General features: G+C 40.3%; 1 protein-coding gene across 1 annotated transcript; it reads right to left on the reverse strand.

The window, feature by feature from the left end:
• Positions 1–4,191: 4,191 nt before the first annotated feature.
• LOC140819349 (microtubule-associated protein 70-1-like) lies at positions 4,192–12,908 on the reverse strand. Its single transcript, XM_073179393.1, has 12 exons — positions 12,765–12,908; positions 12,371–12,665; positions 12,117–12,202; positions 10,909–10,974; positions 10,657–10,827; positions 10,389–10,559; positions 10,148–10,303; positions 9,892–10,038; positions 9,717–9,788; positions 9,079–9,618; positions 8,807–8,997; positions 4,192–4,710 (listed from the first exon to the last, which is right to left on the reverse strand). Exons 2-12 carry the CDS (start codon positions 12,609–12,611, stop codon positions 4,635–4,637), a joined length of 1,917 nt encoding a protein of 638 aa, XP_073035494.1. The 5' UTR covers positions 12,612–12,665; positions 12,765–12,908; the 3' UTR covers positions 4,192–4,634.
• Positions 12,909–13,424: the final 516 nt, after the last annotated feature.

Genomic DNA, 13,424 nt, shown 5'->3' on the forward strand with positions numbered 1-13,424 from the left:
TGGTTCAGCGCAAAAACCTGACCTTGGGCACGAGGTCGAAGATTCGAACTACCCACTGCCTGACCCTGCCTCCTCTGCTGAACAGTCGCCTGAGATCCGGAACCAGATCCTGCTCCACCTCGCAACTGAGGACAATTCTTCTTAATATGCCCCATCTCTCCGCACTGAAAACAAGCTCCCGCGGCTGATCGGCATTGCTCCGATGGATGGTTCTTCCCACAATGCACACAAGCATCCTTCTTCTTACCAAAGCGAAAAACACCGCTAGACCGTGATCCAGATCCAGAAGAAGAAGAACCAGATTTCTTGAACGACTGAGATCGAGGGCTCAAAGTATGCGAAGGTCTAGAAGAAAGAATAGACCTACCACGCTGAAGACTGATCTCGGCCTGGCGACACCGGTTCACTAATCCATCATACGAAGTAGGATTATCACAGACAGTGACTCGATCAAAGATCTCCTGGTTAAGGCCCTGAAGGAAATGATCATACTTGGCCTCAGAACTGCCACTGATATGAGGAGCAAAGGGTAACAACTCGAAGAACTTCTGCTGATATTCGTCAACAGACATACTACCCTGCTTAAGGTTCAGGAGCTCAATCGTCTTTGCCTGGCGAAGGGCTGGAGGAAAATACAGCTGCATGAAAGCCGCACGGAAATCGGCCCAAGTCACCCTACCCTGGGACTGGACTATCGGCGCAGAAGTCGATCGCCACCACTTGCGCGCACGGCCCTCAAGAAGAAAACTAAGGGTCTCCATCTTCTGCTCCTCGGTGCACTGGAATGCACGGAAACAACTCTCCATGCGCTCTATCCAATCCTCAGCATCATCAGGAGTCTCACCACCGACTAGAGGCTTAGGCCCCATCTGAATAAAACGGTGCAAATCAAAACGCCTAGGACCATCCCGACGATGACGATGTTCACGATGACGCCTACGATCGTCCTGGTCACCCCAACGACCTACACTCCCCTAACTACTCTCGTCACCAAAGTGGTCAGCCATCGCTACAAGATAGAATGGGGAAAATGATAAAATGGTCAACGAAAATCCCAAAACAGAAATCTATATCCCAAAATCGTAAGCATGCTCTGATACCATAAATGTAGTGACCCGTTCCAGAATCACCTACTAATCAAGAACTAAGCATGCGATTAACTTAATTAAAAACAATCAGAAATAAAGGTGGAAAACTGTCACCAAAAGATAGTTATACAACCCAATCGAAAATCCAGGACAACTCAAACTAAAATGAAATATACGGTACAACCATAACGAATCAAAAAGATACCGAAGAACTAAACCAACCACCTACTCAACGTCCTCCTCCTCCTCCTCCTGAGCTGTCCAACCTGAGGCCTGCCCCGTGGGAATGGGGTGTCCAAGATAAACAAAACCGAGGACGTGAGCGATAAGAACGCCCAGTACAAAAGCATGAGTATACAAACCTATATGAAATGCACATGCTATGATATGATACCAGGGTAGTCAAGAAACAGGAATCACAAAGGATCTCAAAATGCTCAGTCTAGAGGCGCCATGTGGATAGTGCCGCGCGGTACTCCTCTGGGTCACTGCATCCACTACAAGAACAGACGTGGACCTAAAATGTCCCGGATCACCGAAACCCTCCGGACCCGTCGGCCACTGTGTACTCTCGGTGTCCATGCGTCCACAAGACAAGACAGGGCTGAGCGGCCCCACAAGATATAGCTTATCTCGAAAGAGATACAGCTCAACAGTAAAGGCTATCTCGAAGGAGATACGGCTCAACATGAAATGCAACATGCATCATAAAGCGTGACATAATAGCATGCATCATATGACATATATCAATGCAACAAATAATCATGCAACACATATATGAATGTATACTCAACCAGGATATCTCGGATAGTACTTTCGTACCTCTATCACTGCAATCATAACAATCAGTCCTAGACTCACGCCTGCGCCCGCAGTCAGCCCACTGATGCCGCTAGCTCCCAACTAGAGCACAGCTCCGCTACAATACCAGCAGCTCCCCGCTAGTGCCCGAACCTCGGAAAAAGACTAGAAACTTGTCAGAAACGACTGAAATGCTCTGGAATCCTCTGAAATGGCGAGTCAAATGTGAAGCCTCGCGCCACTATTTATAGCCAATGTTCGGACGCTCCGAACCACTTCGTACGATCCGATCCGGTACACTTCGGACGGTCCGAACCCTGATCGGACGATCCGAACCTTGCATGACTTCCACGAGTACAGCCACATGTCTCGGACGATCCGAACCCCGATCGGACGATCCGAACTTTACCACGTGTCCAGAATCCTTCCACGTCTTCCAGCCACCTGTCTCGGACGGTCCGAACCACCTTCGGACGCTCCGAACTCGCTTCGGACGATCCGAACCCGGTTCGGTCCTTCCGATCCTACCGAAAATATAATTAATCCAATAATTAACTCAAATTAGGAATCGGGATACTACAGGTACTATCAAACTTGAGTTCTGACGTTCTTGTTATCAAGGAGTTGATAAGTAAGAATGGAGCAATTGGGGTATGCTCATATAAGGACATGTTTAGTCCGAATCACATGGAGATGTGAACCCACGGCTAGTTGTATCAATGAACCATTGAGGGCCACACAAGTACTGGCTTTCTAGAACCCGTTGAGAAGTAAAAATAGTTCAATGTGTTGAACGGCTTATAAAGGAGTTTATAAGCGTAGGGAAAATTAGAAGTATGACTTCTATAAAGGAGAAACTAGTTCAATGTATTGAACGACTTATAAATGAGTTTATAAGTGTAAAGAAAAATAGAAGTATGACTTCTATTAGAGAAATGTAAATTTTAATTTATGGAAGTGTTCCTAAATTAAAAGTTGGCCAAATTAATAATGTATTTGAAAATTGTGATTTTCATAAACATTATTATGGACTAAATTAAATTAATTCAAGTGTTGAACTAATTAAACACTAGTGGGCCTAGTAGAGCCCAAATAATTAAATTAATTCAAGTGTTGGATTAATTAAACTACATTGGCCTTGTAGAGCCCAATTAGAATTAATTATTAAACTAGTGGGCTTGAGTAAAATCAAGTAAATATTAAATGGTCTCAAATGTGTTTGAGACATTTAAATAAAAGTCCATGGGCCTTGTAATTGTTACAAGCCCAAATAGAATGTGCATGGGGAAGTGAAAAGTTGGGAGACAACTTTTGCAACTACCAAGGCTTGGCATGCTACTTTTGTCTCTACTTTTTGCAAGACCAAGACAAGTCTCCCTCCCCTTCATTCCATCATGCTATGGCCGAAATTTCTCCCTCATTCTCTCCAATTTTGCTCTCAATTTTTGTTCTTCAATTGTTGGAGAAACAATACACTTCTCAAAGAAAAATGCTCTAATTTTTCTAGTGCAAAATTAGAGTGGTTCTAGCTAGTTGATGGTGGGCTTAATATTTGAGCAAGGTGGGCTCAAAAGAAGCTTGGAGATTGTCTTGCCATTGAAGAGCTAAGGTGTTTACATCTTAGTTGGAGTCATACATCAATCCTTGTGATTGATAGGTAAAATTCTAAACACACTATGAATGTCATTTTTGTGTTTTTGTATTTGCTACACAAGATTCATGTGGTGGCCGAAAATATTGTATGAAAAATAAAATTTTTGAACTTCCGTTGCGCTTCCGGTCACCGTAATCGATCTTCTTTCACTGTTTATTATAACTGATTAAATTAGTCCCAATGACGATTAAGAAGATGATTAGCGTCCGTGTCCCCACAAAACACGTGTCCAATAATTTGTATGACAATTTTTAAAATCCTTCTACGTTTTGAGCATGAGAACAAAGTACCCCAACAATCTAGAGGTGTTGGCATAATTCACCGTTTCTTTTCAGTTGACTGCTTAATAAAATTCCAGAACAGTCGCAGCAGCACATCCAGCAAGCAATGTACATCGAGTGTTGGTAGAAAATTCGCACCTTTATAGAATGTAGTTAAACTCGAACTTTTACAAGCCAACATAATAGGATAATAAGTTAAAATTCCAGCTTGATTTAACATGCAAAATAGGAGGACATGGTTTTCATCCTTTCCGGTCGAATTTTTTGATTCGAAGTCGTAGCAAAATCAGTAATTATATATTTCTAAACAAACTTGATATAAGATGAAAACATGCTGCCAACAACTTGAAGAATATGTTCACTTGACTGACAAATAATGCTCCTACTGTAAGAATCATAGGGAGCAAAATATATATAAATGGATAAAAACATAAATTACAAAAACAAATCTGATCTTTATCTTGATACAAGAATATTTGCACACGTCAACAAATCATAGCCACAATAACAGCAGATTACAAATATAGCGCCAACAAAGCTAACTATACAACCACAATAACTGCCACTCAGATCGTTCTTCGAAAAGGTTAGCTTAACTTTGATATCCCCTTTTATATCTTGCGGTGATTTCCAAGGAGAGGGTTTAAGTCTAAGTCAGAAGCATACCGATCATTTCCACCCGATTTGAGCTAGTTAGTGACAATTTTGGTTTCTTGCCACAACCAGAGTCAATGGCATGCTTGAAATTATACAAACAACAACGAAGGGTAAGTTTAAGAACATCAAACGGATGAAGGACAATTACGAGGTTTATACAGAACCAAGCTGTGATGCTGCAATTGGGCTAATTGTTATTCCACGTTGTGTTCCGCTTCTTGACAAAGTCCTACAAAAAATTTCAGTGAGATAAACTCATCCCGATACAGAAGGGAAACGATGGTTCAGATGTTTTTTTTTATAATGGGCCTATATAAATTTGAAAGAGAGCAACAGCATACCACCAAGAAACATACTATTATAATGGGTAATTGTTAGAGTAGATGTCTTGCAAGCCAACCGTTGGCTTGGGAATTTATTGACTCAAGTGAAATAAACAATATTTATTTTAATATAATTTAACTTCATATGGTCTTGTTATACTCAAGGTTGTAAATGGCGGGAGGCGGTGGCGGGGCGGTCGGTGACCGCCTACCGCCTCGGCCGCCTAGGCGGTTGGATTTTTTTAAGTAATTTTTTATAGATAATCATGCTGTAAAATGTGCAATTAAATAATGTTTAAGCACAAAATATAATATCATCTAGATAATGTGCAATTAATAAAAATTCATCATTATATTAATGTTATTATGCTAACGAAGTAATATATTTTTTTACCAAAAAACTAAGTTTAAATTTTCAAAGTTTCGATCAATTATCCATTATTAGAACAAGTAATAGACTAAACATAACTAATCTTCCAAATCATCTATATATGCGCCATCTACTACATCCATAATGTGCACTCCTCCTTGGATGTAGCACTTCATCCGCTCCCGAGGCTCCACTACCATTCTCCAAGTAAGAGCCTTTAAATAGTCCTAATATTTAAAATTAGTTGACTTTGACTTGGTTTTTAAAATTGTTGCCTAGGTTTTTAAAATTGTTGACTACTGCCTCGCCCGCCTACTCGCCGTCTCGCCCGCCTCGACCGCCTGTTTTCCGCCTCGACCCGCCTACTCGCCGCATCGACCCGCCTCGACACCCCTCAACCCGCCTCAACACCCGCCTCATGCATAGGCGGTGCGGTCGAGGGCCGCCTACCGCCTAGGCGGTGCCTAGGCGGCCGCCTCGACCGCCATTTAGAACACTGGTTATACTTTATCTGTATACCCATGCTCGGACTCACCCAAGTCACCTATATCGATACCATTATTAAACGATTCTCTATGGAAGAGTCCAAGAGAAGATACTTACCAATGTGTCATGGTATTACTCTATCTAAAGCTATGTGTCCCAAAACTGATGAAGAGATAGAGATGATGACACGTATTCCGTATGCGTCAGCCATTGGTAGTATCATGTATGGTGTGATATAGACACGTCATGATATTGTTTGCGCTCTGAGTGTTACAAGCAGATATCAGGCAAACCCTGATCCAATGCATTGGAAGGCCGTGAAAGATATTCTTAAGTACTTGAGAAGAACTAAGAACTTGTTCATGGTCTATGGGGGTGGAGAATTGAAATTGGAAGGTTACATGGATTCTAGCTTCCAATGTGACGTAGATGATTCGAAATCGACCTCTGGTTTTGTATTCATGCTATATGGTGCGGCTGTCTCTTGGAAAGGTTCCAAGCAAGACACCGTTACGGATTCCACCATTGAAGCTGAATACATTGCTGCATCTGATGCAGCCCAAGAGGTAGTTTGGATGAGGAATTTGGTCCAAGAGTTGAGCGTTATTCCTAATGGAGTTGATCCAGTCCCGTTGTACTGGGACAACACTGGTGCCGTTGCGCAAGCAAAGGAACCAGGGTCTCATCAGTGATCCAAACATGTACTAAGGAATTTCCACATCATACGGGAGATGGTGGGAAGAGAAGACATATCAGTTGAAAGAGTCCCCTCTGCAGATAATGTTGCTGATCCACTTATAAAGCCCTTGCCAGGACCATTGTTTGAAAAGCATCGCGAAGCAATGGGATTAAGGGTAGTTGGCTCTAGGGCAAGTGGGAGATTGTTAGAGTAGATGTCCTGCAAACCAACGGTTGGCTAGGGAATTTATTGACTCAAGTGAAATAAACAATCTTTATTTTAATATAATTTAACTTCATATGGTCTTGTTATACTTTATCTGTATACCCATGCAATAGATAAAGTCCTTGATTATGCTTTAATACAAATGAATCGTAATTCGATGTTGAAACTCATTTGTAAACACTGCATATTCTAAATTCGTTCCTAGTCGATTCAGCCGCCTAAAACAGGGATAAAGGTCGCTTGAGCTCGAGACTAGCATATGTGATGTTGTGTACTGCGTTTCTTGGTAAGGGCATGGAGATGTCTAAACATGCAGATGGGTAGTCATATGATGATTATACCGAACAACCCTCCCTCGGACTTTTCAAGTGGTTATCATTCATCGAGAGGATAAGTCCGTGGTTATGATTGTACACCATTAGTCCTTACGACCCGGGACAAACACTGAGGCTCTATATGCTAGGGCTGTGCTTTGACTCGTTTACCGGCTCCAGGAGAGTCATCAGGTGGCGAGGTTGGGTACAGTTGCGACACATATAAGAGCCAGTGCATTGTAGCCGGGGATTCACCGCTCACCTACGGGTGTGGATATCCTATGTGATCTGATGTAATAATAGTGCATGGAATCTCTGGCCAGAGTATGAGATGTACATTGGAGAAGGAGTTCTCCAATAGTACACGCGATGCCACTATTATATGTAACACATAGTTATCGAATTAATATGCAACCCTCGACGAACCAATGGTTGTGGATTCGATCGGGATATTTGAGATGAAGGGACTGTACTGTACGTTAATCATAATCGACTGGTTCTTGCAGGCACTATCAGTGATACCTAGGGGATCATGGGGCGATGCTACTAGACGCTCTTACCATGATCCGATGGGTGCAATCAGAAATGAGTTCTGACATTCTTTATCAAGGTGTTGATGGAAAGAATGAGGCTAACTAGGGTAAGCCTAAATAAAGGATTATGTCCTGAATCACAAAGAGTTGTGAACCCACGGCTAGCTGTATCCCTGAACCATTGAGGGTTACACAAGCACTGGATCGTTTGTTCCCGTTGAGAGAATAAATTCAAGGAGTTGAATTTATATTATGATATAGTAAATTCAAGGAGTTGAATTTATGATAACTAAATTTTGAGAAAATAAATTCAAGGAGTTGAATTTATGAGATAGTAAATTCAAGAAGTTGAATTTATGAAATTTGGAGAGAATAAATTCAAAGAGTTGAATTTATAAAATTTGAGGATTTAATTTATTAAACTCAAAAGTTGAGTTTATTAAATATTAAATTTTGGAGGTGGTAAATTCAAGGAGTTGAATTTGTAATATTAAATTCAAATGTTGAATTTATAATATATTTAGTTTATTAAACTCAAAAGTTGAGTTTATTAAAATTAAATTAAATATAGTGGGAAGTATGTTTAATGGGCTTGTAGGAGTACAAATCCAACATACTAAATAATTAAAGTTCTTAATGGACTTTGATTTATTAATTAAACTAGTTGGACTAGTCCAATTAATTAATAAAGCCCATTAATGTTAATTATGATAATTAGGTCATGAAAATTTCTTTTAAAAAAAAAGAGTTTGACCTAAAAGATAAAGCCTCCACCAATCTCTAATAATGATTCACGTGAATGGCATGAAAATATTTTGTAGAATCTTTAATTGAATTAATTATCTAATTAATTTAGTAAATTAAAGATTAGACACAATCATAAGGACTTTTGCTCCTTGTATTACGTGAAGGAGATTCCAAAATCTTTTGGCAAGTTTTAAATAAACTTTTGGCTCTCCAATTGTGATACACGAGAGAATCACAAAATCTCTCCAGAATAATTCTTGGCCATTTTCAAGAAAAAAGGTTTGAGCCGTCTCTCAGTTATTTTCTCTCCTACGCAAAACTTCTTCCAAATTTTCTAGTGCAAGTTGGAAGAGGATAAAACCATCCAGTCGTGGACCTGATTAGAAGAAAGGAGTCTTTGAAAAAAGTTCGTAGAGAATTCATCAAGAGCTATCTCCGCTAACCCCGGAATAGTTGGAGCTGTGTGAATCGTTCACCAAAGGTATAATTTTCAACTCCCTATGAATGTTTATGTTAAAATCATACGAGCGCCCAAAACAAAACATATTTTGATTGTCAAAATAAATAAAAATTTTAAAACTTCCGCTGCGTTTGAGCGTGTAGAAAACCGAGATCTAACAGTAATAGCTTCCTAAATAATGGACATACCTTCCTGGAAGAAACTGAGAAGTGTTAAGTGAATTCTTAGTGGCATTCCCAAGTCGTTTGGCCCTATTATCATGTTCTTTCTCCACCCGCATGGCAGCCACTTCCTTCTCCATCGACGCCACTTCCCTTCTCATCTTTTTAGCCTCGACTTCCATGGCTTTGGTTAATGTTTCCACCTTCTTTGCTAGCATCTGATCAAAAGCAAGACAAGAATTTTTTAAAAGAATATACTATAAGTTATACAATAAACAACACGATGGAAGAAAATAAACCTCAATTGCATCATCCTTGTCTTTAAGACTTTGATCTTTTTCAAGACTAGCCTTCCTCAATACAATCACTTCTTTCTGTAATAGATTATATAATAACCCAGGTACTGAATCTTCTTTCTCACTTGTTTGTACATCACTGATATTTTCATTTTGACTTCCTTTCCATAAAGTATTTTGTGTCTCAACGTCCTTAGTTCCATCACAGGACTGGCTTTGTTTGAAATTTGGCCCTAATCCATTTAAGAGAACTTTCCCCCGGTCCAAAGATCTGGAACCACCATCAAATGACCTTGATGTCCCTTTTGCATGTTTCAACACTGAACTGCTCCCAGAAGATCTCATCTGAAAAGATGGTGACCTCTTGGGTAGAAAGCCATTGGAAGTCAATTTAGGAACATTTTCTGCTCCACCAAGTGATTGTCGTCTAGAAGGACCGTTGCTTAAGCTTCTTCCATCAGGCCCAGGCGTAGTGCTACGCGTAGCAGTGTTTGGTGATCTCAAAGTCTCTTCTAGAACTTTAAGTCTTAATTGATATTTTTCCTAAAGGACAGGATGACAATTTATTTGAACTTGAAAAAAGAATGATATACTTTTTTGGAAAAAGAATACATCATATCAACAATTAAAAAGCAAATTACTTTCAATTGGGCTTCAGACTTCGCCGTTCGCTCAGTAATGGCAAGCTTGTCTCGTAGTTGTTGCATCTCACCCTATAACAAACTAAAGTGAGAACAGATCTAGCAAGAGAAGTAAGAAGTTAAATAATTTCGATAGCTAGGAAAATTAAAGACCACAGGCACAGAAAAAATTAACCTGTAAGAATCTTCTTTCTTCAAGCCATTGCTTCACAGGCATCACCTTGTCATTAGCATCTTTCCATTCATTTGCTACCACTGTTGCCACTCTATTGGCAGTTACTTTAGCACGAGCCAGCTCCCTATCAATAATTTTTCTTTCCTCCTGAATGGATCAGAAATAAATATCAGATGCCTATTATACCACATTGAAGAGGGAAACAAGAAAGAGAGAGAGAGTGTGTGTGTGTGTGAGTGTGTGTACAGAACATTACATTCATCTCCTGAACTTTCCGCTGGTAATCGCGAACAGCATTGGCAGCAGCACCACCAGCAAGAACAGCCTCTTCCAGCTCACCTACAGTTTGAGTAAGCTTTTCAACCTCTGCAACCTTCTGGCGATGCATTCGATCTAAGATCTTGTTCTCTTCCTGCTCAATTGAAAAAGATCTCGAGTTAGAGAAAACAAGCGAGTGGCAGTATTTAATAGAGATGGTCCCTGCACGATTACATAACCTGGCAAATTTCAATCTGCTTCACCAATTCTTGATTCTTGTTTTGAAGATCATCCACCATAGAAGCCTTTGCCAATGCTACATGTACAGTCCTCTCTGCCTCGAGCAGTGCAGCCTCTTTTGATTTGGTAAGCCTGTCCAATGCTTTGTTATAATCCATCAGCTTTGCAATCTGAAAACAAAAGGCCAACTAAAATTTAAGAAATGTTCCAGAATGAGAATTGTTTAAGAAAAAGGCATCTGGAAAAGAACTGCATTTCACCACAAACCTCCAGTCGAGCAAGCTTGAGTTCAGCCTCCAAGGGGGCCAGGATAGCTTCAATAGGAGGCATGTCATCATCCTTTTGAGCAGCGTGAACTCTCCGAAGAGTCGCTTCTGCAGCAAATTGAGCTGCCATTGAAGCCTTCTTTTCATCGTTGATTCTTTTAATTTCAAGATTCTGGCCAGAACAAAGGCTCGTGTGATCACATGTAAGAAATAAGAAAGTACCGACAAAGCGGGCAGGGATTCTAGGTGGTACCTTGTTTTCTAGGTTAGACTCTGTTAATTTGAGCTTCTCTTTCACTTTAGCCAACTCCTCGGTGAGCTGAAGTGAAATGAGCAATCTCAGATTTTTTTCAATCTTATGTTCAAAGCTTCATGCTACTCATGAAGGATGAAGACAACCAGGGAAAGGGGGCAGGGTGGAAAACTGAACTAGAACACTCACTTCAAAGAAGAAAGACCAAATAGTACAAACACATTAAAAGGAACTTAAACATTAAGACAAAGCCAACATTCAAACAGAACATTATTTTTTTGACCATGTAAATATATTTTCTCACGGATGAACCACATTCAGCAACATTATTCGTATTTTGCACAGAAGGTAATCTCTTGTCCAAACTGACACAAAGGACACATGCTATGGAAACTCAAGCTGGCACGAACAAGCTATCGAAACTCAAAATTCTCAACAGAAAAATTTAAGCATTTGGATAATTCTAACAGAGTCCGACTTCAATTTCCCTTGACAATGCATTGGCATGATATTTGCTAGGCCTAAATTAAAATAATTCTTCAAAGTACAATCAACTAATTCCAGCTGAATTATTTCAAACAAATCGGCCGAACTAGGCTTAGAAAAACAGTGATCTATGAGAAATATTATGAATGGAGGAACCTTTTGCCCTTCATTTCTACCACTAAAACTGAAAGAAGCAATAATATTATCCACCACATTTCTAAATCATTCACCTTACTCACAGTTAGCAGACACTCAGTTTTTGTTTAAACACTATTGAATTCCTTAAAGCAAATAATTTGCTTCCAGAATATAGGCTAGTGCCCAGAGCACGAGAACAGGACTTTCAATTAGTTCTACCTTTATTTTCTCTCTGACAATCCACCAATAAGAATTGGCATTCACTAAGGCACAAACTGGTTCAAATGGTTGACAAATACCAAATTTCTGCAAAACACGAATGTCAACCATGTTGAATTTAAACTTACCGGGAAGAGTATCACTCCGTACTGATTAGTTCTAATATCAAACTAAAAAATCCAAATACACTAACAAAGTTTCAAACAGACCACTTAAACGTTTCCGTAAGAAAAAATAAAAAGAGTTCAAGAAACGTAATTAGGAAATAAAGAAAAAACCACCAGGTCCAATGCACTCGTAGTCTACTGTACTAAAGAAAAAAATGGATTCTTTTTCATGAAAATAAAACTTCAAAATAAAGGCACCTCTTCGACAGCTTTTTCACGAAGCCGCTCGGATAACTTCAACGCCTTGATATGAGACTGGGCTTCGCCTAATTCCCTTTCCTTATCTGCAAACCACCGCAAAACCCATGTAAAACGTCGTGGTTTCCGCATTTAACAAATACGAAGCACCAAAACTCGCAAATTATTTGGAACAACACGCGCGGCCACAAAAACGGCGGTGGTTTAAAACAAATCCAAGCGCGAATCCAGTGGATCCAGCTAGGAAGACTGACCTTTGACTTCATTCTCGAGCCGATTGAGCTCCATCTTCACCGGATCCGAGCCATGAAGCAAGTTTATAAAGTCGTCCGCATCTAAACTCGGCCTTAGGGAAACCCTCCGCCGATACGACGACGTTTTGACCCCATCCTTGAACGAGCCCGACACCGCCAGCGGCGTCCTCTCCAGTGCATTGTCTCCCGAAATCAACTTCGACGCCACCACAGGACGTCCTTCACCGGAAACCTCCGCCATGACCGATCTGCTAGCTTCACAACTCACGCATCAAGCTCCGGAAAACCTCCAAATCTACAAAATCACAACAATGCGCGTGAAAACATCAGCGAACACCAATCAATCTCAGTAAAATACGGTCAAACCGAGAGCGAATAAGAGCGAAAATCTTACGAAGAGCTCCGAAGATACGAGTGCGCAGGTGATGGAGCGAGATTCGGAGTTCCAATTTTGACGCGATTTCTTCTCTTCGTTTGTTTCCGTCCCTACGACCGCGTGTGTGAGAGAGAGAAAGTACGTCCACTTCACTAAAGAAGACTGACTGTGTAGCCCAATGTCCAAAATACCCTCCCTATCATGTTTATGGTAGAGTAGATGCTACCTGTGGGGCAGTGCCCTCACAGGATCTCAGCCATTGATTTTATATGGTGATTAAATCTGGGCCTTTGATCACTTCATAGGGTGTATGTGTGTTTAAATCTGGACCTTTGATCACCTCATGGGGGCAGTGCCTCACAAGGTAGGGTGAAATAAACCCATGTTTATTTATTTCGCGAAATTTGTTGAAAGATTGAGGCCAATTTCATCGCATTGATAATGACAAAAATTTGTGTAAAACGATTTTATAGGTCGTATTTCGTGATACATATATTTTATTTGGATCATTACTTTTTATTATGAATATCGGTAGGATTAACTCGTCTTACAGGTAAAAATTCGTGAAATTCTCTCACAAAAGATCTTCTAGCAGATTATTATAGGAGCGTCTGACTCTGAAGTCCTTTCCAGGCAAAAAATATAAGAGTTTTAATTAGGGATGTAAATGAGCCGAGC

Source organism: Primulina eburnea, chromosome 18 (assembly GCF_022965805.1).
Source record: "Primulina eburnea isolate SZY01 chromosome 18, ASM2296580v1, whole genome shotgun sequence".
NCBI lineage: Eukaryota > Viridiplantae > Streptophyta > Magnoliopsida > Lamiales > Gesneriaceae > Primulina > Primulina eburnea.